General features: G+C 39.1%; 1 protein-coding gene across 1 annotated transcript in view; it reads left to right on the top strand.

The window, feature by feature from the left end:
- PHF14 (PHD finger protein 14) overlaps nucleotides 1-25,898 on the top strand; it is a gene marked incomplete at both ends in the record, with an annotated part of 64,037 nt that extends 38,139 nt beyond the window's left edge. Inside the window, one exon of the mRNA XM_009877085.1 lies at nucleotides 25,781-25,898. Within this exon, the coding sequence (XP_009875387.1) occupies nucleotides 25,781-25,898 (118 nt within the window). The remainder of the gene's footprint in view (nucleotides 1-25,780) is intronic.
- Between the last annotated feature and the right edge of the window lie 1,773 nt (nucleotides 25,899-27,671).

Below are 27,671 nucleotides of genomic sequence, written 5' to 3'. Positions count from 1 at the left end.
GGAAGAGAGGTCCAGTGTGTGAGTTCAAGACAGCCACAGTTCCAACCCCTTGCTCTGATCTCTCTGAAAAGTGCCTTTTCCAAAAGCTTTTCCAAACTTGGTGCATTCGAGTAACGTCCCGTCTAACAGCAGCGTTTGGTGGGCACCTCTCACGTTACGGTAAAAGAGCTGCGTCGTCTAAACTAGCAGTTGGCTGAGACACGAAACTCCCTAAACTCAACTATGAAAGGTCATTTGTTAATTCCTTTCAACCCTGTGAAATAAAAAATAGCGTCACAGCTAGAACTCTGTGGTTTTTCTCAGCTATGATGGCGTTAGAAGTGCTGGGAGAGAAGGTCTGGCAGTCTAGAGGGATAACGTCCCTTTCCTGAGGAACGAGAATATGAGGGCAGGAGGACTGTCTGCCGGAGAGTTATCCTTTGCATCCCCTCCAGGGGGTAGTGGGTACCCCACAGGGTTGGGGCAGTGGGGACAGTTTTTACAGATGCTAAGAGTTAAGGTGCTAATGGTAAGGATTTTTTTTCCCTGGAGACTTGATCTGAACAGCTCGCTGGAGCGAGTGCAGAGGAGGGCAGCAAAGCTGGGGAAGAGCCTGGAGAATCAATCTGATGAGGAGCGACTGCAGGAGCTGGGGCTGTTGGGTTTGAAGAAGAGGAGGCTGAGGGGAGACCTCCTCACTCTGCAGCTGCCTGACAGGACGTTGTGGAGAGGTTGGGGCTGGTCTCTTCTCACGGGGAATGAGCGATAGAAGAAGAGGGAATGGATTCACACTGCAACAGGGCGGGTTTAGACTGGACAGTAAGAAGAATTTTTTCACAGAAAGAGTGGTCAGCCATTGGAACAGGCTGCCCAGGGAGGGGGTTGAGATGAGGTGAGGATCCCTGGATGTTTTTAAAGGTCATTTAGATGTGTTGGGGGAGATGCTTTAGGGGTGAGGTTTGTAGGGTAGGGTTAGTGGTTGGACTCGATGATCCCAAGTGTATTTTCCAACCTGAATGATTCTATGATTCTCTGAGTTTACTGTTAATTTCTAAGCTACACCAAAACCGTTGTGGCTTCTTTTTCACCTCGTAGGTGGTAGCTTGTAGCTGTGTATAGAACATCAAGAGGCACATCTATGGGCACAGAGCTGTGTGTGTATTTGGAGAGGTCAGCTTAAGTGATAGCGAACACCGTCAGGCACGTCCTGTGTCCCTCCTTACTGTCAGTTCCTTCAGATTCTTCTCTGAAAGAAAACGACACCTTAAAAAAAAAAATCATTAGCTTGTGCTGTTTGATTGCTGGGTGTTTATAACTGTACATTTTGTATCTTCTGGGAAAGGAAATGTGGATTAAGTTTAGAGTATGTAATACTCAGTACCAGAATATTTTTCTTTTTTTTACAGTTTGTCCTGCTTACCATAGAGAACACATATTTTCAAAAGACCTGAGACTTATATTTTGAAACCTCAGTTACTAGTGTATGTACTTAGTTCTGCTTAAATATCTTGTCTCGTTCCAATTGCGAAAATACCTTAATATGTCATTCAAAACTAGTTTCACTGTTCCACGCGACGCTTGAGAAAAATTGCTGCACTCCCTTCATTTTTGCATTTAAATTTTATATTAAGCTGCGTGAATGAGCCGATAATTAACTTTAGTCGTGAAGATTGATAACATTCTGAAATGAAGCAGCACAGGATTTTCAATATAGAATGATCCATATCATAATTTTTGAAGTACATTTTCTCTGACAGATGTATGTAGAAATGTTTATGTGAAGCGGGTGGGTTTTATAAGTTAAAGTGATAAGGTTCAAAATGTAACTTTGTCACCTTAAGCAAAATTTATCAATTGACAATGAGCTTAATTCACATATTTAACAAGTTACCTGGAGAAAAGTAACAAATGGGTTTCTGGTTAAGTATTGCTGCAGTTGTCTTTTTCAGTAGCTTGAGTGTATTTAATTTCTCTGTGGGCCCCAGAAACAGGAATGTTTTCAGAGTGTTATTTTTCATTTGGCTATTTTGTAAGATATATATAACATTTTCATTGTTCAAACAGACAAAAGAATTCTTTAGGGGGCTGGTTAGCTCAGTGGGTTGAGCGCGGTGCTGCAAACAATGACAACACCGAGGTCGCGGGTTCGATTCCCGCTCGGTCCCCATGTGTTGCCTGATCTAGTCGAGAGGCGTCCCTGCCCATGACAGGGAGGTTGGATTAAATGATCTGTGAGGTCCCTTCCAACCTGGGCCATTCTATGATTCTGTCTTGGGCAGCAGAGCCTTGGAAAAAATAGTACTTCAGCTTCTGTCGGTCGTTGTGTTTGATGTTTTCTGTGTCTCTGTTATTGTCACCAACAGAAAAAAAAAATCTGGAGTTCGTTAGAGAAGTCTTTGCTGAATGAGCTAAAAGTTTGATTACGTTTTTTAGAGGCATTTTCTCTTGAAAGTTTGGTTCTTCTTTTAGAATGTTAGTTTCAATTAATTTATTTCAAATTCATACTGTTATTTTTGTATCTGAAATAGCAAAAGCTAACCACTCCGTTGCATGGAAGATTATGCATAATCTGCACAATGATCGTATTACGAAATATTGATTTACAGGCAGTGAAAGGAGAAATGCTGAAATGATCAGACAAAACGGCCATGTTAGCAAAGTCAGCAAAGCTTACTCTGAAGGTTTTTTAACTGGCATTTGTACAGATGAAAGATTTCTTGGACGGTGGTAAAAATTGATGGTACGAGACACCACTGTCAGTTAATTATTGCTTGTCAAAGTTGAATCATCTGGATTCAAAATTCTCCATCTCTCTTGTGTATCTTTGGGTGTTTTCAGGCAAAATTCTTAATCTGGGATTTTGGCAATTGCATTGTCTTGCCCGAATCCCCCTCCCTGACCCCCATACTTACATACATACAGAGGCGTTAAGTGAATTAAAGTCTTTGATCAGTAAATTGAATTTTGGCAAAGACCTGCCTTTCTTTCCCCAAGGACAGATAAGAAATACATCCATCTAAATGTGATGAAATGTGGAAAATCTGAAGCCTTGAATAATGTTGTGAGAGGAATAATTTGCTATAAGCAGAGCCGTGCTACAGCAGCTCTAGATCTGGTGTGATTTGTGCTTTCACGGGGCTGTGGGCCAGCTGAGCCTGCTTGTCCCTAAGCTGGAACGCCGAGTTGCTACAGGACAAAAGAAAATGAAAAAGAAAAGAAATGTGGACTGAGCACAGAGTTCAACCCTGGTTTCAGTGACTGGTTATTTGACGTCTGTCCCGATTCAGACCCGGAGTGGAGATGTGCGACCCTAAAGATTCATCTCCTGGGACACCTCAGTCATCTTCTGTCGTTCACAGAGAGGTTCAAGCACGTTGTACACGAGAATACACAGCAATTACGTATTCACTTACGGTGAGGATTAGGGTGCTGCTAGGCTGACCTGTAGTACACGTATCACACGCAGTGCAGCTCTGATGGATCTTTGCCGGTCAGGCAGTCGTTGGTAAGGTGAGGATGTTTCAGCTTCTGCTGTTCTTTGGACCAGGCTGGTTCTGAATTGTCATCTTCAGATTCTGCACTGAATTCTTGGGGTTATTAATGTTCATGGGGTTTTTTTAGTTTTGTTTTTTTTTTCCTTGAATCAATACTGAGGCCACAACTTGAGTGTTGTGTCCAATTTTGGGCACTCTCAATACAAGAGAGATATCGAGGTGGTGGAGTGGGTGCAGAGGAGGGTAATGAAACTGGTGAAGAGCCTGGACAATAAATCTTAGGAGGAATGATTGAAGGAGCTGGGGCTGTTGCGTTTGAAGAAGAGGAGGCTGAGGAGAGACCTCCTCACTCTACAGCTACCTGAAAGGACATGGTAGAGAGGTTGGTGCTGGGCTCTTCTCACGGGTAATTAGCGATAGAACATGAAGAATTTTGTCACAGAAAGAGTGGTCAGACATTGGCACAGGCTGCCCAGGGTGGGGGTTGAGTCCGAAACCCTGGAGATGTTTAAAGGTCATTGAGATGTGGGGTTGGGGGAGATGAGTTAGGGGTGAGCTCTGTAGAGCAGGGTTAGTGGTTGGACTCAGCAATCCCAAGGGGCTTTTCCAACCTGACTGATTCTATGATTTCACTTTTTTTTACTCCTCTAGCAGAGTTTGGCTTTTGGACTATATTCCAAGCTTGTTTCCTCAGAAGAGCTAAGCCTAAGTCGTGCAGATGGGCGGTATGAAGCAGGGCCTTGGCTTACCGATACACTAACCCTCGAGCTGTGGTGATCTGAGAAAAAAGATGTGTTCCCAGCCAAGTATGGAGATGGTGGGGGGGCTGGAGAAGGACCTGAATTTAGATGGTAAATGCACAGAAGCGGAATTGAGAGACAGTGGTAAGAGAGGTTTGGTATGGTGAAGACAGGTCAGTGAAGCTGAGATGGGGAATGGGTGACTGAAAAGTGACTTTTTTCAGCTATTTATTGGTGTAGGTAACAGAGGATATTTATTGTACCATGGAGTTATTCTTTGATGCTAATAGCTTATTTTGAAAATACTGGAGATACACGGACAGACTTTTGCCATCCCCAGTCCTTCCTTAAGGTGTTGAGTTTGGGGATTTTTATTTCCTTTCTTTGTAGCTTCCTGGTGCTGCATTTGACTGTCGGCATGTGCAGTGTCGTAGGAGATGAGCTGTTCCTTAGAACAACCTCTATCAAAATTGCGTTCAAATTGAAGATGAGTTAGACAAAGTGGCCTCTAAGGTGTTTTTTTTTTTAATATTTATGTATTGCATACTCACAGATACACGACGATCTCTAATACAAGTACACCAAATAGTTGAAGACTGATACTGCTGAGTTGGTTTTACTGATTCATCGAAATAAGAATAAAAGTCGTGACAGAACAAGAAAGTGTTTACTTAAAAATATAAATGGATGGCAAGCATTAATGAAAAAACAGTGCTATTCCATAATTAGCACTCCTTATATAATTACAGTTCAAATGTATACATTTTGCATATTTAGAAACACTTCATTCTAAATGCAAAAAGATGTTGGGTGTATGACTTAACTAATGAAATACATATTGATTAGTAATCTTCCATAAACAATTTTTGACTGAAATCCCATGGTTTAAGTTTTTATATTTTTTTTGATGTCCCATGTTATCTTTCGTCTGTCCTCACCAGTTAATTAAAAGAATGGATAGTCAAGGCTTCATTTGAAATATTTTAATTTTCCTCTGTTCTTCAAAAATAAGTGGAAAAGGAGGGATTTCAGAAATCAGTTACAGTCACAGATTCAAGGACTTTGCAACTTTCTTGAAATTGTTTAACTTCTTTGGATCTATAATTTTTATAGTTTTTGTATCTGTCATGGTATTATTTCACTGATTTTTTTTTTTGATTTTTTTTTAAGTTCTCTTGGAAATGATGTGTATAATACTTAGCAGAGAGTTCCACAAGTAGAGCATCTTCTTAATACACTTTTAGAAAACTTCTGGCATTGTCTTAAACGCTATTATTTAACGGAGTTTTGTATATAGTACAACTAAAGTTCGCTGTTACTTTTAAGGTTGATGTAGAATATCTGGATTTAATTTGCATGTCCACTTTCAGCTGAGGCATAGAGGAACCGTGTTATAACAACTCTTGTTCTAAATGCTCTGTCTAAATAGTTATTTTCAGAAGTGCTGTATGATGCTTTTTATTCAGGTTTATTATGATGTCAATATTTCTGTTGTTTATACGTATTGGCTAACTTCTGGATTCATTTGCAAAAAACTTTTACTGAATGTTGCATGCTCCAGAACTAGTTTGAAATAGAACCATAATTCCTGGTTTTGTCTATTTCGGAATTATTCCATTCTTAGTTCTTTTCCACTTACAGACCTGTCATTTTTGTTGTAGAAAGGTTAAAAATTGAAGAATGAAAACCAAATATGAAATTATAATGGAATATGAACTGTTTGCCTTGTAGTTAAGCAAATATTTTTTGAAACACATCTTTCCAGCCTTTCTATATCTGTGAAAGTTTGAAAACCTTTCTGGCCTTAAAAAAAATTAATCCAGGATTAAGATGTGTGTTTTAAAATACAGGGATGTGTATGTACTGTGCAAGTGAATGCATTACAATTTCTGTATTTTTCTGACTTCGGAATTTTTTTTTTTGTAAATACATCTCGGTACTTTTTAAATAGGCAGTTTAGTATTTGATATTTTTAGTTGTGGAGTTGTAAATATACGTGAATAATACTAGTTTGAGTTTGGTTTTTTTTTTATTTTGATGGCTACAAATATGTTTTAGTTCTGCTCACAGTTACAAAACTGATCCATGTAAGCTTTTCTGGCTTTTATTTCGTGAAATGTGAAGTGAATGCATTACAATTTCTGTATTTTTCTGACTTCGGAATTTTTTTTTTTGTAAATACATCTCGGTACTTTTTAAATAGGCAGTTTAGTATTTGATATTTTTAGTTGTGGAGTTGTAAATATTTTGATGGCTACAAATATGTTTTAGATCTGCTCACAATTATAAAACTTAGCCATGTAACCTTTCCTGGCTTTTATTTCATGAAATGTGTATGATTTCATGAAATGTGTGTAGTATCTAGATCTTGGTATCACCTTTCAGTCAAAGAAAAGCGCCTTTGTTGTGACAAATACTCTTGAATTTTAGGATGGCATCAGGAGCACAATATTTTACTATTTTTGCACAAGGAGACTGATAGTAAATCAGTCCCGGACACCAGTTAGAAATCTAATACTGGCATGTGGATGGTCAGATGCTGTCTAGAAGAGATCTGGGAAGGAAATTTCTTATTCCTTCTAACTGACAGAAATCCAGTACTGACCCCGGCCTTTCAGATTGGTCTTTTTCTCAGCATAGAAGCCAACGGTACTGAAAAATCTTGTTCTATTGCTGGGCACCACTGAGAAGAGATTATCCCCTTCCTCCTGACCCCCACCCCTCAGATATTTCTCTACGTTAATAAATCCCCTCTCAGCCGTCTCCTTTCCAGGCTGAACAGCCCCAGGTCTCTCAGTCTCTCTTCCCAGCAGGGATGTTCAGTCCCTTGATCACCCTCGTAGCTCTCCCTTGGACTCTCTCCAGTAGTCCCTGCATCTCTTGAGTTGGGGAGCCCATAATTGTCCTCCTTTTATTCAGTCATACTGAGTTTTGCATTCACTTTAACCCCCAGGTCCTTTTAGAAGGATCTAGAGCAACTCAACCGGTTGCTTCTCAGTCTGCACTGCTGCAAGGGGTTGTTCCTGCTCCAAGGAGTTGTTCATCATCCTTGCTCCGTGCAAAACTTCGTTCTCCTTCTTGATGAGCTTTCTGGTTATTTGCTGGTCTAGTCCTAAAGTTTCTCAAGCAGGGGGGCCGGTTAGCTCAGTGGGTTGAGCGTGGTGCTGATAACACCAAGGTCACGGGTTTGATCCCCATTCGGTCCCCGTGTGTTGCCTGATCTAGTTGAGAGGCGTCCCTGCCCATGACAGGGAGGTTGGATTAAATGATCTCTAAGGTCCCTTCCAGCCTAGGCCAGTCTATGATGATGATGAAATTTTGGAGTTTTTTACTGGTTCAGTATGTCAGCCACCCTTCCTTACTTAACGTCATCCTCTGAAAGTTGCAGAGGATGAATTTTGTCTCATGATGTTGAATTTCTTATGAACTCTCTTAGCCTCAAAATCAGCGCCTGTGGTGCTTTGTCTGTTTTCTAGATCTCAAGCTCTCTGTTGTCTGCTGCTCTCTGATTTAGGCTGACTTGCAGCCCATTCATCCAGCCTTGTACTCGATAAGGAACGTGCTGTCTGGGACTGTTTGAAAAGCGTTCTGTGGGTACACGCTGGTGTGTTACCACCACTGCCCTTCCCTCTGTGGCAGAACAAACCATTTCATCGTGATCATTTCGAACGTGACCAGCTAATCTACCCTTGTTAAGCTGTAGTGGGTGCTTTCTTCTCCTTCGTATGTTTGAAAAGGGATCCTGAGACGCTGTAATCCTTGGTCTGTGCTGGGCCAGGGGGAAGGCTGGCAAGCCTGTGATTTCTGAAGTGCTTCATAAGTCTTTAAGGTGGGCTTGTCTTAGCTTTTTTCAGCTGTCAGGGACCTGCCTTGCTTGTCTTGGTGTTTCTTAGCTCTTACACGGGAGCCTGACAGAGGTAACAAGCATCCCTTTCAGCACCGTTGGATAATCCCAGTGGATTGGAGTGGAGTAGACCCTGACACTGATTTCCTTCTGTTGGCTCTGCCTCTCTTTCCCATGTCGCCCTGGTAGGCATGGAAGCCTGAGAGCAAAGTTTCACCGTGCAGGCTGGGGCACTGAGCACAAAGGCATCAAGTGCATCAGCCCCTTCTGCGTTATCAGTTGAAATCCAGTCCGTTTTCTCTGAACTTCCTTTCACTGCTAACATCCTCATAGAACTACTTTCTCTTTCTCGTTGGATCTATCTGATTTGTTCTCTTCTGAATTTTACCACCACTCATTTTGTATGTTTAGTTCAGTAAGAAGCTCCTTGCTTAACCAGACGGACCTTCTGCTGGGTTTACTCCTCTCCTGTACGATGGGGTGATGTGTTTCTCTGAGCAAATTATTTTTAAAAAATCATCCCTCTCTTGATAAACCTTCCCTTTCCTGACAGCCGCCTGCAGGATTCTGCCTAGCAGTTCCTTTGACAAGCCAAAGTTTCCTCTTCCAAAGCCCTGATACAGCTTTTTGTAGTCTTTGTTATGAAGAAGTAGTAAATCTGCAATTTTTAAACTGAAACAGTGATAAGAGACAGTACTTACACCTCCATTTGGACACAATGTTCCAGTAAGTCATAAAGTTTCAGTAGTGCCATTAATCTTCTCAACCTGAACTGTACGTAAAACCTGATTTTAATTGCTTTCTGCTTTTTTTTCAGTCATAGCAGCAAGTGCAACACAGATTTTGACCTGGGCTATGATATACAGCAGCTTGGTAAAGAGGTTCCACATGGTGCTGTAGAGACTGGAAAGGCTCACAGTAGAACTCTTGACCAGCTTTAAGGTTTCTAGGAGTGGGAGTTTTGGGAGGAGAAAACCCTATAAAAGTCTTGAAAAGAAATTACTTTTAAAAGGAAGAAAAAATACCCATCTGTGTTTTAGACTAAGATAGTTACATGAAGCCTCTTGCCAGCAGTGGGACAGCTCACGCTTCGTATTGACTTGATGGAGCAGCTGAGTGGGAAAGCAGAATTCCTACTTCACCTCCTTTTGTGGTTCTCTGAGGGTCATGCTTAGATCTTAACGTATTAAAGGCACACGGGATGTTCTACGTGCTTCGCAGACTGCAATGGCCATCAGTCAGTGGTGACCAATTTAGTGCCTTGGGCTTGCATTTTCATTAACAGCAGCATGAAAGCCATGCAGTGCCTTTGCAAATCCTTCAGAGCCTAGTGGTGACTGTCAAGTGATAAAACTTGGACGTTGGAATAAAATTTAGATTTTTTTTTTTTCTGTCAGAACTTGTCTACGCAGTGATAGAGAGCAAACCCCCCAAACTGACTTTATCTACTTTTCTATTAAAAAAACCCCAAAATAATAGTAGCATATTTAATTTAATATACTGAAATGAAAGAAAGACCTTTCCTGCCATTTCTTTGAAAAAAGATTCCTCATTTTTTTAAATGTCATGTTGATCGTACAATCTAATTTATTGTATTATAAAAATGTGCTAATTGAAGTATTTCTCCCAGTGTATCCTAATAATAGTAACAGTAATAAGCCAAGCCAGTTCTCTATTTGAAAGAAGTTTATTTCTACGAAAATATTTGTTCTGAACGATTAATGGTATGTTAATGTATTTATATAGTACTTAAGGAGCACACAAAGTAAAAGGAACAGTGACAGTGAGTGACAGTACTCATAATAAAAAGAAATTATCTTTAAGCCAACTAGTCATGGTTAGTTGGTCAAGCAGGTTTGGTGTGCTCAGGCAGCCTAGGACCAGGGCTGGGTGAGTAAAGGCCAACTTAGTTGTGCACTTTTCCTAATTTTTTGTTTCACTTCGTTCCACCTTCATGAAATAAAAACAAAGGGGAAGTAAACCCTGGTCTGAGGAAGTACCAGTGGCTTTCCTGTAAGGCAAAATTGCATGTATGCTTACGTAGGGGATCAGAAGGGTTTTGAAAATGATATTTCAGTTGTTTAACAGGTACAGAGTTTTGTGTTAAAAGACCAGCTTTCACATAATTTCTGTCCTTAAATTGGTGTGTACTGCTTTAGATAAAATAGCTTTTTCAGTTTCTGCGCTCATGTTGCCTTTCCCTTTTTTATTTTGTTGCCTTGACATTTTTGCATGTTAAATCCCATCTTGTTGAGTGAAATAATTGAACATGATGTGTAACTTTGCTGTCAGGATAGATAGGCATTTAATAAGACTTCCCATCTGTTCGTTTTCAAAACCAAGACAGCGCCCAAACTGAGAAAAACCAAGTGTGTGCTAAAGGCGTTACGGTGAAGGTGGTGCGTTAAGCTGCTGAGCTCCACTGTTTCAGGCCCGTTTTGGTTGTGTTTTGTCTTACTGGCTTTATCACACGGTTACTTTGAGCTTTTTTGTGCTAACGTTCCACTGACACATTTGTCCTGCATCACACTTGAAGATGACTCTTAGTCTTTTAGACAGAAGAGCGAAAAAGCAGTGTAGGACATTAAATATTTTTGAATAGAAATTTCTAGTTTATATTAAAGCTGCAAGCTCTGTTTCTTCTTTGAATCTCCATGAAATCTTCTTTCTGAAGCAACAGAAAGCAGTTTTTTCAGACAGCCTAACGTCTGGAATTTATATTCCAGTTACTCGTTTGTTACACTGAAAGACCTTTCAGGAAATCCTCGTTTTGTAATGTTAAAAAAAGATCACCTGCTCACTACGTATTGCTGGCAACATATATATTGCCCCACCCTGATTCAGCTATAGTTTCCTTATCATATCAAGATAATTACATTCTTCATCGATATTCAGTTATCCAAGTATCTGAAAAAGATCCCTTCCTGAATGAGAGAGAAAATGGCTTGACTTGAAGAAGTTGTACTGAATTTTGAAGAAAATGTCTTTTTTGTTGAAGGTACTTGCAAACCCCTGGGAGCCTGAGGTGCACGTCGGTGTCGGTGCAGCCCTTAATTCTGTTGGAATGTAAAGAAGGTGCCCGATGTTTAACAGTGTGACCCACAGAAACAGCCCCTGGTGATAGTGCCCCCCTCCTTTCCCCTCCAGGCTTTGTTAGTTCCCCATCTGTAGCACAGTTCTTTTTGGTTTTCTGTACGATTTATGCCCTTTAAAATCAACCTGAATTGTGAAGTTCCTACTGGTACACCTCCTCTCTGTTAAAACTGCTGTAATCCAGACTTATGGGGGAAGATAGGATTCCGTGCATATCACAGCCGTGTTTAGAAATTATTGTGTTCATTGTGCACCAAGCAGGCTGCTGCTTCTGAATGCGTCTAAATACTCAACCAAAAAAGAAGTACAGTCTGTTAGAGTGTAGATTACACGATCCTGTGCGGTTGAGATTGGGAATTAGTTTTATACTGTCATATGGCCTTGTGTTATGCAAGCCCTAACTCAGTATTTTGGTGAATAATACAAATTCTACAACCTTTTTTTTCTAACTACATAATGAATGTGCTGGCAGTCTCCAGAGTTAATGGGGTGGCGTTTGGCTGAGTGTATTTTTTTTTTTTTCTTACAGTGAGTACAGAGATTCAACTTGAAAATGCTCTCCTTTGTTCATACGAAATAATAGCGAGAGGAGAGGTTTGCGTTAAGGGGAAAGGGATAGTCACTCCTTGCACTTGGGCGTGGAATCAGATAGAGACAGCTGCAGAGGGAAGATACGCGGTGCAAAAACCAGATCAATTGAATTCCGTCACATCCAAAGGAAATTACATCAGTCAATAACCTTCCTTTCAAATTACTGAAATCTTCTTGGCCCAGTCGCGTTCCTTGGCTCTTGTCAAGTTCCTGAGTTTTGCCAATGATTAAAGCATCTCGAAATTGCTTCGATAACATCAAGGGCCTTGTTGTGACGAGGTCTGTAAATGCAGGCTCTCAAAAGAGAAAGCTGGGTTTCATGTAGAGTATTGAGTGTATCGACTGAACTTTTTGTCACGGTTTCTCAGAAGCTTGTATTCACAAACACAGCGCGGAACGAAGGAAGGGGCATTATCGAGTGAAACCATTTCACATATGTGATACCAGTATTTTCTTTAATCTTTTATGTAGGATGCAGCTGCAGGAAAAAGTATGTGAACCTTTCAGAATTTCATGGTGTTCTGCATTAGTTTTGTCATAAAATCCGATCTAACCGTCGTCCGAGTCAAGAGTATTGACAAATCTAATGTGCCTAAAATAGTAACACAAGCCCAATTCTGATCCCCCCCGCCTTTATTGAACACACTCATGTCTTTATTGAACACCCCCCCAATACATAATGTTTACGTCACTGAGGAGGCAGTTTACAACCTGGTGTGGTTAGGGTGGGGAGAGAGAGAGCGAGAGCTTTGTGGGTTTCTCTTCCTTGGTACCGAAATTTGAAGGAAAGCGCTTTCATAGTCATATTTGTCCTGGAAAGAAGGAGAGCTGAGAAAGAACAACTCTTCTAAAGGACCAGATACGCCACTGCAAAAGCAGATGATAGAACAGGAGAAATGTCGTCGATGAGGGAGGTCCCAGGAAAGATTTTCACTAAGTCATTCTCTATAATCAGTAGTCAGTTGAGTTTATGAGTTAAAGAGTAAAAAAAGCTGCTGTGTTTATCCATTTATATTCCTTTTGTCTTTTACCAGCCTGTTTAAACAGTGTAAGTAGTGATTCCTTAACTAAATAATACTTTGGAGATGAGAGGAGTGAAGGTAACCCTAAATCATGTAAAATAAATTATACCAAGTCGAATTTTAAAACCTGTAGAAACGGAAGAACTGTCCAAACATTTAAAGAGTAAATTCCCTTTCATGCATTAGTAAATATAATGTTCTTTAAAATTTCATGACTTTGTTATTAATAAAAATGCAATACAAAGAAATATATAGGAATCAATAGTGCAGGTATAGGTTAGTTACACTTCTTATTTCATGCCAGTGTACTTAGAATACTACAAAAAATTAGTATCTTGGCTTTGCTCTATAGCTTCAAGTTTCCTCTGTGAGCCTCATTTGTCTTTTGTTACCTAATGAGCTTATCGTTAAAATTTAACAATTTGTTGGTTCAGCTATGAAGTTTGTTTCATACGTAAAAGCATATATTTACATCAATACATAAATATTAATAAGATTTTTATGTCAGTACAAGTACATATACATACATATGAGTATATATATATGTGTGTGTATGTATATATATATGCACACTTGTTTTGAGAAACAGAAATCTTGCATTAAAAGTATGAATCATTGTATTCATGTCGAAACTTTGCTGGCTCAGGTAGGGCATAGCCCGTCACCTTCTGCTGACCTGACTCCGATGGTGCCGTTGCAGCTCCTCCTACTTCGCTCAGAGGATAAGAGGTGGCACAAAGACCTTGAGTTTACCTTGACTTGTCTGCTGATGCTGCCTTTTGTATTTCTGCACTCGAATGTGCACCCACGTCAGCCTCACGCACTCGGAGGGGCTCGGATCAAACCCGGTGGCGCTCGCTAAGGGAAGGGCGGTGCAGTGAGATGAGTGCCAAAAGTATTTTACAGCTCAGCTTTTCTTCGGTTCTCTGAAGAAGTTCAAAGTTGGGCTGGAGTGTGACAGTTCAGGGCACCTGGTTCAAAATTCTAGTCGTGTCCCAGTGAAGAGATGAAGTGAGAATTAAAATGGATTTACAGACAGAATTTACTTGACGCCCCTCTAATTCTGAGGCTCAAAATTCTTGCACTCGAAATTAGTTGACAAAGAACTGCTGTTGGAACATGAGGCAACACCATAGCTGCTATTTTTTATTTATTTTATGAAAGCAGGATAGCGGTTTAGAATTCCTGTTTTTTAATTTACAATTCTACATTTCAAAATACAAAACAAAATAAATGCAGTGGAGATTTTGAGTCTTTCTTTGAAATCTGATGTGTGTTTCATATGCCAGCACAGCTTAAAGTCAGTGCTATCGGTTACATAACTTTGGTGTTGCAAATAGCTTTAAAATGTTTAAATGTAGAGGATCAGCACTTTAAAACTATTTTTTTTTTAAAAAAAAAGCATTCTTGAAAAGTGCAAATGCCTTAAGAGTGTCAAAGGACAGGACATACAAGTAGGAAAAAAGAAGCTGGGAAGAGTTTTGAATTATTGCCTCAAAGACATTGTTTCAGAAGTGACTAAAGCTTTCTGTGCACTGAATTATTACGTTGCATTCTGAAAGAAACCCTCCCTTACTTAATGCTTCCTAAGACTTAGTTTCTTTCAAATACTCTTGTATAAAACGAGCACTTTTGAAGGTTGTGGCACAGTACCCACATTTTCTGGGCTTGTCATGTAGTCCGTCCCGTAGATGCATTTGTCTGGGTTTCAAATCTGAGGGAGATGCTCATTTCACAGTCACACCTACTTGTATTAAATTATTGCTTTTGTGTTTAAAAAGAAATTTATCTTCTGTGTCGTATGGTGGACTGCCGTTGTTCTTTGACCTGTATTGAGAAAAAGTTAAAAGGATGCTGTGCTTAACTCAGTTTAATGTGTTGACGCTTGAGAGACTCTTGGAAGGGAGTGTCTTAACTTATTTGGATCTAAGCCTACACGTTGCTTGAATTGAGTGTGATGTTAAAATGTTTCATAAGACAGAGCAGAGCTGCTATGATCTTTCAATGTTAATATTTTTTTCTTATCACTTTACTGTGTAGATACCCTTCATGAGACACAACTCTGCCACAACTCATCCTCGGAGGCAATCGTGGAAACCTTTTATAATAGGATTTTTAAATGTGGATAAAGCTCTCACTAGAGTACCTAAAGTAAAGGAGAACAGCTACTTTGTCTCTACTATAAGCTTATTATGACAAAAAGTTGAGTTTGCTTGTGAGGCTTGGATAGAATGTCATTGATTGGTTTGTTATTTGGACTGACGAGGCAGTTCATTTGCCTGCTCCTTTTATTTTTTTTGCACTAATCAGGAACGTTTCGTATGTGCATTGTTGAAAAATCCCGGATCAATGTCTTGTCAGAATTGTCCTACTAAGTAATGTCTTTTTTTCCCCCGTGCTTCGTTGGCAAATGATGTTACACAATGCTTGGATTCACTGAAGAGTGACAGAATCCTGTGGGACTTAAATATTGTGCGTTCCTCTATGGTGATACCGACCGAAATAAGCACCGGTTTGCCATCCGCCTGCCGCTCTGCTTACATGCAGCTTAATGAGAACGTTTCTATATAGAAAACCGTGTTGTACATAGATCTTACTGTAAAAAAAAAGATTGTTTCCTAACAAAAAAAAATAATAAATGTTCAGTGATAATGAGACCTGTAAAACACTTGAGACTTACTATTCTGGAGGAATAGATTTGCCACGGAAAAATTGATTTTATGCTTATTAGTATGAACTAATTGTTTCTGACTTCAGACACCTGAGTGAATAGAGTGATACCTATCTTGCTTTCTGAAAAAAAAATTTAAGAAAAATTTGAGTATATACAGACATTTGTTTTATTTGGCTTCTCTGGCAGTGTTCAGGACGAGGTTGTCTCCTCACAGTACAAATATGAAACTGTTGTGTAATTGGGGAAGGAATGAAGAACTGATCACACAGCGTGACAGCTGAGATCTTCATCTTCGTCCATATATATCCTGGTAGATGCAGACATAGTATCTTTATCTACAAATGGTGCAGATCCAGTTCTTAAATCTACAGTAGCATTGTGTTGACATCTTCATCGTTTTCATCTTGAACTTGCTTGGAAAAATTCCGCTCAAATGCAACCAGATTTGTAACTTGATTGACCTATACTCTTTGAATTTCTTGAGATATGGTGGTTTTTGTCATCTATCAAGGCACATTTCCATTTGAAAATATTTTTTAAACTTCAGAGAAAAATTAAATGCTGTAACAAGTAATAGGAAACATATACAAATTTGTGTATAACTTATCTACAAGTCATATCTTACCAGGGCATTTCATGTTTGGATATTATATTAAATAAAATTAACCTGATGTCTAACACGTCGTTTTGTTTTAAAAAGGGGGCGGGATGATACCAGAGTACGATTTTTGTCTGAACTATCAGGAATGCTTACATTCTGTAATGGCAAGGCACACAAGGACACCTTAAAAATAAAGACATTTTGCACTAGCAAATAGACGTTATTGCAGGAATCTGTTCTTTAAGAATCCATTAATCCATTTTACGAAGAAAAGACCAAGTTTAGTGACCACTTGGCCAAAATTGTGGAAGTATCAAGTTATATCTGAATGCTGCGCTAATGAGGAGGAAAAAAAAGGTGTTTGCCTGTATGTCCTGCTAAGTTTAGGGGGGAAGTAAGTATTGTTTACTGTGATTTATGATCAGTTATTAAACTAACATGACCTAGGTATTGAAAGTAGGAAAGGGTGATAATGTAGCATGTCTTGGCTTTAGTGAGACTTTTAAAATACTTTGTCACATCCTGCTAGATCAGCTAGAGAAATATTCTGTTAATTAAGCTGCAATAAAATATGTAGCTGATTAGAAAAGGTACTAGTTACCATGGACTCACTGTCAAATGAGGTTCCACTTAGGACTCTCCTGGATTCATTATAATTTTAAATATAACAATATATTTTTGCTTTAGTGTATTAGGTACTGGAATAAAGTGTTTGGTTACTTTTGCAGGTAATGCCAGGATGATGTGAGAGACTACAGCGTTAGAATTACAAATTAAATTATATTTAAGAAAGCATCCAGAAAAAGCGTGCGGGGCAGTAAAGGAAGAGGCAAGTCCGTCTTTAACGCATGATTATGATGCAAAGACTCAAGAGTTAGGAGATGCGTCTTCAAAAAAAAGGTGTGGGAGGCTCCGGATCACAGACTGATCACGGATCAAACCCGTGATACCTGAGATTTGCAAAGAGAGCTGTTACATTTAACACATGCAAGTACTTTTCTGAAATATTCAGAAGACTGGTATCTCACCCTTGGAAAAGACTCAGCTATAGCATATTCAGGCAAGAAATATGGTGAAAAAGTCCAGTGCAAACTGAATTGAATGATAAGAAGGCTGCAGGAGACATAAATTAATTTAAAAAAAAAAAGGTTAAAATAGTTGGGTTACTATAATTTAGAGAAGACTGGGGAACGTGTCTTCAGACAGCCTAAATTAATGCAGAGATGATGAAAAGTTACTGCAAAGAAAGGAAAAAAAAAAGAAATTAGTCTTCAGATCTGGTCAGACCAAAAAAGAATGGTAAATTGTAGCAAGATCGTTTGGGTTAGACAATATAAGGGGTTTTTTTCTAAAAAAAGAGTAATTTCACTGGAGGAGTTTGTCAGTTAGTCTTCAGATCTGGTCAGACCAAAAAAGAATGGTAAATTGTAGCAAGATCGTTTGGGTTAGACAATACAAGGGTTTTTTTTCTAAAAAAAAGAGTAATTTCACTGGAGGGGTTTGTCAGAGGAGTTGAGTAATCCCTGCTATTAGAGGATTTTAATGACTGACTAATGTGTGATAAAAACTGTTTGAGTGTTGCTGATACTCCCCTGAGCATGCTCGGTGTATCCCACGATGATTTCCTGCTGTATTTTGTATGTTTATTCCCCAGTACAATTTCTCTGTAGAATTTTGTTCCTTCCTTAGCACTCCCTCTTGACGTTAGGTATTAGTTCAGTTTTCATTCTCTCTCTCATTTATATGAATCGTTATGTCACTTGCCTGTCGTTTTTCTGGAAAGCCACTGGATTTTTCACCTTTGGAAAGAATTTTGATGGCAATATTTCTAACTAGAATGGACTTCTCTAGTAGTTCACAGACGTCCCATCTATAGGCGTAGTTCTTAGCCTGAATACCTGGGAATGGCGCTCTAGATGCTTTATGTTTTATGACTAGAATGTACTTCAGAAAAACAAATGCAGAGTTTGCTCATAGCTTTCTTAAACTTCATACTCTTTAGTTTGTCAAGAGCCTCATCCTGATTCTTTCAGAATGGCCTGAGTTTGCCAAGATAGAAAATATTTTTTACTTTTGGGGTGGGCTGTGATTTGCATAGCATTGGCGTAATCCATGACTTGGAGGCATTCCCTTCACAGAAATGCTTAATTTAAACTTAAATATACTGTTAATGTAATTTCTGTACATTAGCTGTATAATATAAGAAAAGCAAGCACGTTTGCCATAGTGTTTATAACATTAGCTGTATAATATAAGAAAAGCAAGCAGGTTTGCCGTAGTGTTTATGTCAATGTCTTCTTGTATGTGTGGGCCCTTAATCAATTTTGGAAAATAATGTATCGAAGCCCTGTGGTTTATAGTCTTGAAGTACTGTGAGAGAGAGAAGTGAACAGTTCTTGCTGAAAGGAAGCTGTTCACATACAGGTATAGTAAATAAATTTTCTTCGTAGTGTTCTTATAATTCGTTGTGTACGTGCAAACTAAGTTAAATCAAGCAGATGACTTGCGGACCATTCTCGATTCCATAGGAATGCCACAGCCGATTCAGATTCTTCCTAACCATAAATAATCAGTGTCTTTTTTTTGATTTGGTGGGGGGGTTGCTTGTTTGTTTTAGTATTAAAAAGTATGAATTAGATCAAGTAGGAGAGGTGGCAGTTTGGACTTTAGCATAATAAATATAGCTGGACGAATGTCTGCCAGACTACTGCTAATTTTCCTTTACTCCTTTGTGGTGTAGCTGATTGACACTATTCGTTGGTTCTGTTAAAATGAACTGTTCGATATTTAGGTTACGTGATGATAAATATCTGGGGGAGTGGGCAGTAGAAACTGCATAGAATAAACTTTTTTTTTTTTCTCCCATCTGTATTTGTAGGTAGAATGTTTCTTGCAGTGTTTTTCCTTTAAAGTAGAACTTCCTAGAGGTCAAAGCCATAGAAATTCATGCTATTATGTATTATAATTAGTGCTAAATATAGAAATTTTTAAAAATGTGCTTCATGTAGCAGATGCTGGGAAGTGTAGCATAGATCCTCTGACTGAATGAAAGAGAAAAAAAAATGGTAATTTTACTAATGCCCTTGAGTTTGGACAGAAATTTGAATATTATAGTTTCCCCCCCATCTGTCCACACAGGAAAGTATATTTAGCTGCAGATCAGTAAGCTTGTCCTGCTTTGTCAGGCCATAGGTCTGTCTTGCCCCTACGCTGTTGGCATCGATAGAGGGTAGACACAAAGCCCAGAATGTAAGAATCATCCCACGTCTGGTATATTCACTCACCTTCCAGGTGTAACAGAAGAGAATAATGGTGTGCTGTCTCATCTAACTTTATAAACTGAAAGTCAGGGACTTCCTTTTGCACCCCCCCTTGCATTGTATCTAACGTAATAGAAAATTTAAATGTGACTTCTAACGATGTGCAACACTGTAAGCATTACCTTCCCGGAAGGACTACTTTGTTTATTTAAATGGAAATGATGAAAATGTTAGGATACAGAAGGATGTAGGTTGGACAAAGCCTCTGAAGAGCAAGAAGGCCACCCACTCAGAGCAAGACTGATGGCAAAATTAGATCTAACTTTGAAATTAGTTCCTTAGAGTTACACGTGGTTGAATTTTTAACGTCTTTAGAGGTAAAGCCCTTCCGGATAAGCAGTACCTGGGTTTGAAGAGGCTGCGTGATTTGGCTCTGTCCTGGTTTATACTCAATATTGTACGCATGGGCAGACATGTAAGAATTTTAGTGATGGAATATGTCACGCTTCTGGCGGTGGATTCACCTGAAGCTTGTCTAGACTATGTGAGAAGACGTTTAAATTACCCTCGTGCTAATAGTTTCTTTAAAATGTTCTGTAGAACAAAAACTGCAGGATGAGTTGACCATACATTTTTAACTATTATGCCACTTACAGGCAAGGTAAAAATATAGGTAAATCAGGAAGAGGAAAACCAACTTTTCCCATTTTATACTTGGTATATTTATTCTCTTCTGACAATATTCTGCCGAAACCCAAGAGTTCCTAAGGATCTAGACCTTATATTTTAAATTAAAGTCTAAATATAGCACTGCATCACTTCTAGTTTGTTCTTGGCCTATGACATATCGCAACAAAATGAAAGAAATCTCTGTTGGAATCCGTGAGGCTGAATGGAAGAGTTATGGTGGGTGTGGAATAGCAGGGGAAGATATGAAGATGTGTCTTCACTTATCTTCAGTTTGTTTCAAGAGATGTTGGAAGAGAAAGCTAAAAAGAAGGTTTCCCACATATTCCGTAACGAAATTTATGGAACTATTGCTTTGGGCTCCTCCCTCAGTAAGTAGAACAAATGTGCTGTTTGGACGGCGTTAATAACAATGCACTGACTACACAATTACACTGCGATTTCACCGTTAGAGCATGAATTCATTCTATTCTCTACGTAAGGGCTTTCTTTGACATTACATGTAAGACTTGCTGATAGAACCCATCCCATAGAATTCATTCCTAACACCCAGAATTTATCACTTCTCTAGTCTGGTCGCAATTACGGTCTCCCACGGGCGCTCCTCCAGTCCAAAGTCAATCATCTTGGTTCTACAGTTGGAATTCAGTTTACTCCAGGTTTTTTGGGGAATACTTATGTGCTCCTTTACACTGAATCCATCATGCAGCTCCTAGCAAGAAACAAAATGATGACATTAAACTCTCGTAGCTGAGTTTAAGCCGTTCATCCAACCCCGAGAATGTGCTGTAGTTTCATGTGAACCCCCGTGTCTCCGGTGGTTTGCATCCAGCACTCGGAAGGTGAGGAATTAAAGAGGAGGGAGATCAGTGCCTGGGAAGAAACATCTCTTCCTCAGGTGGGAAGAGGCTTTAGTCCGAAATGGGGTCTAGGAAAGACGCGGATCAATAGCTCAATCCGCACGGGTGCCGGAATAGCCGTGATGTGGCAGCCCCCAGCTCGCGGGTGAATGGATGCGCACCCAGCCCCCTGCGCTTCTCCGAGAGTTTAAAAGTTGCAGATTAGATCCCTTCTAGTTTGGTTTTAATTCATTCTACGTTTGCCAGAGTAAGGCTCGTGTGTCGAGTTCTCTCATTTTAACAGCGATGATGGTTTGGCAACAGGCATCCAAAAGTTTTATAGCATTTTCCCATTCAAGTAAATCTTCAGGCTGTGGCGCTGAATAGGGAGTAGCGTATCTATTTTGCAATTTTGTGTTTTGTCCAACATGGTACATTTTGGCATGACGCTGCAGACGGTGTGCAGTGATGTGTACAGAAGTGAGAGATTTTCCGTAGTCTCCGAAGCGTATTCAGAAAGTTGCGTTTAAAGATTAGCTTATTAATGTTGTGTTTCAGGGACGTGTAGGTAATTACTTTTACAGCTATAGATGGGTGATGCTGTCTCATGAATGCCAAATGGGTTTCCTTCCTCCAGCTGAATCAGCTGTTTGTGGCTTTTGGATGAGATTAACCAGTGACTTATAAACGTGCCGGCAGATTTTGCATTTGCTGCTCCTCTGTAAAAGCACAGGTCTTTTTTTTTTTTTTTTTTCCCCCAGTGCTGGCAGGAAGACTTCTGCAGGCCAGCTGATAAGGCTCCCTCCCGTGCAGGTGGTTGTAGCGTCGTGAAATTGGATGTGTGTGCTGTTCTTTGCAAATAAAATAAGATTGACCCTGGCCATTATCTCATTTATCTCATTTCCATTGTAAAATCAGTATCTACGCTATTGATTAGGGCATAATTAGTTAATTATGAACAGGAAAATGCAGAGTTATGTAGAGCTTGAGCACGGCCAGCTGTACTGCTAAAAAAAACTAATAAAAACAATCCAAGGGCACGAGCGGATGGAGATCGCTTCGTTAAAGAGCACAGCAGGCGTATTTCAGGTATGGAAATGCCCGATCAAACTTCCTTGCTGTGAAGATGTAGCTGGCCTGCATTCTGTACTTTTATAAGAATGTTTCCTTTTATTGTTTTTTAATTTATTAACCCCTTCAGAATTCACCTTTCTTCTTCACCCCCCGTTTTGTCGCTATAGAGCGGGCATATATCTATCCTCATTCATTGCTGGGACGAGGAACACAGCAGCTTCTAATGTTGATGCATGAAGTAATTTCAGGCTTGTTAAAACATTGATAGTAAGCAATTACCTGCCAGTTAGAGGTAATTTAGGAGGTTAGCTTGGCTTGTCTTGCTCTGGAACTCTGTTTTTATTTTCGCAAAGTTTTTGGCACGACTGCTAGCCAGGCCACTGAAGATGACCGAGCACTCGGTTGCATGTGGAAATGTACTCAAGCACAGGGAAAGTTATCCACAAAAAAACAGCACAATAAAGTATTTACTAATTTAAGTACTATTTTGAAGGTGTAACCTTGGATCCAGAAGGGTAAAGATTTTAACTGAGCCTTGAAAATGGAAGAAGTAGGTTTTGTCCCTTTTTCGCAGCCTAGCCCAGTACTTAAACTTGCACTATTAAGCCATCTTCAGAATGGAAGGGGATAATATTTGTAAATGACAGTGTCTTGTGGCTCCTCTGCTTCCTAAATGTGTCTTGTGATTGCTCTGAGTGCATTTACTGAAAGGCTGCAAGACTGTCAGCGTGACGCCTTTCGTGACCCAACAGTTTCATTCTATAATTAAACCGAAAGCCCTCTTTATTTTGCATCGCTCTCTTATTTTTTTTCCGAATCTGACAGCAGGTTTTCTATTGTTTTATGTTGCCAGACAAAAGAAAACAAGTAGGAGTATATACCCAAGGGCTTAATCTCATTTTACGGAGACCATTTTAACCTAGGTATAAGGTTTTATTTTGGAATTAGGAATTAAGGTGCCAGTTTGGTTTGCTGTGCTGTGATTTGTGGAAGCTTCATATTTTGTCCCAAGTCAGTCTCGGCAGACAAGAGAGTTTTCACACAGCTGAGGTATCACTTTTAACCAAGGTACACTTTGTATTCATCTGTTTTTTTTCCAGCATCGTGCTCTGGAAACTTAAGAATCTGTGAATTTGTGTTCCACAATACAAGATTTGTATTCCAAAAAAATGCCAGTAAGTAAGGAAGGAAGCGTTTAAAAATATTTGGTCTAGTTTCATTTTTATCACCATGCAGCCCTTTTATATTTTGATCCATGAAAGTGTGCTCCTGCTATTTGCATTTTCCCAGCTGGGCAGATGCAGACAGAAGCTGTTCGTATCTGAAAATTTTTATATTTTTAGCTCGTTCTAGGAAAATGCCGTTTTTCTTCTGCCAAGCTAAACAGTTTTGAAGTGGTAAAAATTAAAGACAATAAATATTTAAAACATTCAGCTTTACATTGGTGCCTCCAGATCTGGATTTAATTTCATCACGTTCTGCTTATTTCAACCCAGCCTTGCTGACTCTCTCGGTGTCCTTCCGAAACGGGCTTGAAGGTGGAGTCGGGAGATAGCACGTTCCAAATAAAAAAAATGGAAAAGCTGCAAGAAGAAATGACAACGTGTCATTTTTCAAGGGGAAACGTTCGTTTTTGAACACATAAAACACATGTGTTTGTCGACAGTCACTTCGGAAAAAAATCTAAATACTGTTTGAAGGCGGATGTAGATTTTTAGGATTAAGCTCTGACAACACGTTAGAACACCCAGAAATAGTGTGATGTTTTATTTTGTGCTGCTTAAAGAATCCCGAATAGTTTGCAGGGAGAGGGTTCTGATAAGCGCTGCACAAGGGCAAGCGCTTGTGTGAATAAGATTCTTGATCTAGAAATAGTTGGTGAAAATACATTCCCTTGCAGATGAGAACTTTGAGACTCAAAGGACGCTTAATCTTTTGCCGAAGGTCACTCGCTGTTGGGATGGAGGCGCGTAACTGCTCTCACCTCCCGCTCTCCACCTTTTTATTATTTTAGTGTGCCTTCACAAGGAATAAAACTGTATATTCCTGATTGTAAGTAATAGATTTCCACATTAGAACTGCTCTGCCTTGACAAACTGAATGGTTTCCTTTTTTTAAGTGTTTTTCTCATCCTGGAGTTCCATTGACTTATTACTAAACAATCCTAAGGATATAGATTGTAATATGGTACATCCCATTTTTTAAAAAATACCTAAGCTATATCAGTCTAGTATTGCAGAACGTGGGTGGGTAGATTATTGGTTTTAATTTCTGTTTAGCACAAGGCTGTACAGGCAATACTCTTACTGGTCTTACCTAGAACTGCTAAAACCAGAAGGCTTCGCTGGGAAGCGCCGCCATGCCAGCAAGGACAAAAGTATTTACTTGGGTTAAACAATTGTAATCAGAAAACAGTTATTTCTTTTTTCTTTGGAGACTAACCCATGGGGAAAATGTGGCATGAATGTGTCTTACCTAGAACTGCTAAAACCAGAAGGCTTCGCTGGGAAGCGCCGCCATGCCAGCAAGGACAAAAGTATTTACTTGGGTTAAACAATTGTAATCAGAAAACAGTTATTTTTTTTTCTTTGGAGACTAACCCGTGGGGAAAATGTGACATGAATGTTTTCCTCTCTCAGTATGGCAATCTCTTTGAATCCTCTCTCTGTGAGGCACCATGTGGATGAATTGTGTCCCTCCGTGTTTGGGCTGATGGTGGCCGTGCTGCTCCTACAATTCTTGGCGATTTCTGTGTTTGCATGTTTTGTGGAGGACAAAATGAGAGGCCAGGGAGACAGAGGAAAAAAAAAAAATGTTGAAGATCAATTAGAAAAATTGATTTTAAACATTTACTCTGTTTCCTGTTCTTTGATCGTTTAAATCGGCTTTAATTCAGAGTTTAAGGGCGTTTTATGAAGAGAGGAATATTGCAAAGGAAATGTGAAAAATGCTTTTTCATGCAAAAGAACACAGGGGGGTATGCAAATAAAGTTCAGTAGGATATATGAAAATGTCTCTTATTTTTTTTCAAAAAAATTTTCTCATTTTGAGCATCTTACTGTACTGATTTAAAAATCCTGTCATGAAGGATTTGTCCTACTGTAGCATTTCTTCAGTGGTGGTACGTTAAGAATAAGTATATACATTAAGTATATACATTAAGAACAATATATGTTTTGAGCTTTTTATGTGGACCCGACACAGTACAGAACACTAATGAAAGGTTTATTTAAAAAGAACATTAAATTGTTGTGTGTACATAGGACAGTTTAATAAGTAAGAGATCTCAGTGAAATCCTTCTAAATTAACACCCCGTCCCAGAAATTTCAATGCAAATCAGAAAATGTTTTGCCCATTTATTTAGCAACCGCATTATCCTAGTGTAGAAAAATATAATTCATAGGCATAAATTACAGCTGAACTGTTGGATGGGTGAGAAAACAGTTCAGAGTTTGTCTTGGGAAACTAGATCTGTAAAGAGGTTTCTTAAAACTAAAAAAGAGCAATATTGTTACAGTCTAAAAAACCCTCAAATTTCTAAAAATACATGGCAAGGAGTGTCATCAAAGTATCTAAAAAGTTGAGCTGGTTGTATATTTTTGGTGTATATTTTGGCTGTATTTTTTTCTTGAACTTGCAAGTCTCTGAAATAATATTGTTTATATAGGAAGATACATGTAAGGTGATGTAAGAGTGTCTGCATCAGAATATTCCAAATTAGACTGAAAGTACTTGAAGTGGTGTTTGAAAATACCCCGTACAGAAAACGAGATTTTCTGTATCACGAAATCTTGTGCTGAGACTTGCAGGGAAGCTCAATCTAAAATAGTATAGAAATGCTATTTGCATTTAAATATCTGCGTTGGTTTTTTCTGTTGCAGGTGTGATGAGTGCCGACTTTGCTACCATTTCGGCTGTCTAGACCCTCCTTTGAAAAAATCTCCTAAGCAGACTGGCTACGGATGGATTTGTCAGGAATGTGACTCTACGTCCTCCAAAGTAAGTTAATTCATCCTGTGAAATAGTTGAAGTGTTCTGGTTTTTGCAGTCTCACTTAGCACCTGGAGTTTTGCGCTGAAATGCTGTATGCACGGGGCAAAGCCGGAGAAGGTCGGGAAGTGATGAGTTCAGATTCCCTGTAAAGCGGGTAAAAACCAGAATGTATGATTAATGGAAATGTTCTTAATCAATAAAGAGAATTTTATTATCCCAGTTAAATGCTTCCTTTTCACGTTATGTTCTCCCCGAGAAAGGAGCGACTGTGGATGCTGTACCAGGATTGGTGATTTTACTGATGAGGATTTTAGGAGTAGTGCAGAATACAGACACCTCTGAGGAGAGGGATAGGAAATGCATGTTTTTCTAAATAAATGAAGATGATTTGAATTACTAAACCTGTTTGGTTTTTTTTCTTTCCCCACTGGAAAATTGTATGAAGGTTGTTAACGCTTCCTATTGATCGGTATGCCTTGATCGAATACAACTTTGTAAAACTAGAACTATGTTTTTGACGTGGATTAACTCTCTTTGATATTGTCAGTGATAGTATGCTTCTGTAGTACCAACTTTTTGAAAAATAAAGATTTTGATTCTTTCTTTGTCTGCACAGAAGCTTCTTTAGTGCTGGCATTCTTTTCGGTCATCCCCATAACCTCTGAAGAAGACACTTCCCCAGTTGATTTTCAGAATTGGGTTTATAAATTGAGATTATAAATGATACCTCAGTGTTAAAATAACAGGTCATTCTGAAATTTTACAGGCTGTTCTTCCAATTTCTTTGTATTCCACGGGATTTTTTTTAACGGGTAATGAAGGGACTCAGTATTTGGATGCTCAGGGACACAGCCCTGCAAAGATGCCATCGTACCGGTGGCATATTTGGGTGCTTAAACTCTTTCATGTCGTTAACCTTAAGAATGGAGGGTGGAAAATGGTCAGAGAGTGGTCTTATTTTTGAGCTTGCTAGTGTCCCTTTCCAACTGGAAAAATAGAGTATTTGGTTTCACCCTGGGGAGTTAATCAAATTGTTCTTCTGTAAGCAGATATGAAGACAGACATTGGAAATTAGCTGTCCGCTACAGTTTGGACATCAATCTCTCTCGAATACGGCTTACGTGCAACGGACGTTCCAAGAGTGAATTAAAATTGTTATTGAATTTCTGTCACCTGCTTCAACTAAAAGGGGTTCCCAAGAACGTTAGTTAAAATCTTCCATATCCTATTTTCTTGGCTTCTTCTGAGTAAACAAAAAAAACCCACAACAACCCAGGGTTTGTAATTTCTAAATGTGTTTCCCAGGAGATTAGCACACTGTGTACCAGATACAATTTTTAAAAGACTTTATCATGTAAATTAAGTATGATTGACTTCACTTAGTGCAGGACATGTAGTAGTTTTAAGGTGTGTGTTCAAAAAATACAATGTTCTGAAGGCTAAGCAGTTTATGTCTTTTGTGTCTTCGTAGTGATTATTACAACTTCAAAAAAATGCTTGTTACTGAGTCTGATTTTCGTATTCATAGAGATTTTTAATGAGTAAATGTAAATAAAGTCTTTTGCACTTTCAAACCCAAGCAATTTGAATTGTATTTGAGTCGAAACATAATGAATATGAAAGATACTGAAAAATTGTCTTACGGGGACTCCTTGTGGTTTGGTTAAGTTGCTTTCTCACAGCTTTTCCACAGAGAAATGTCTCTGAAACAGCTGTATTACTCTCTGTTTAAAAATTCTTTTTTTGGGGGGGGGGTGTGTGTAATTTTTTTGTGGTTTA

This window comes from Apaloderma vittatum, unplaced genomic scaffold (genome assembly GCF_000703405.1).
Source record: "Apaloderma vittatum isolate BGI_N311 unplaced genomic scaffold, ASM70340v1 scaffold769, whole genome shotgun sequence".
In the NCBI taxonomy this organism is placed as follows: domain Eukaryota; kingdom Metazoa; phylum Chordata; class Aves; order Trogoniformes; family Trogonidae; genus Apaloderma; species Apaloderma vittatum.
Note: the sequence above shows the minus strand (reverse complement) of the source record. Positions and strands in the feature narration are given on the sequence as shown.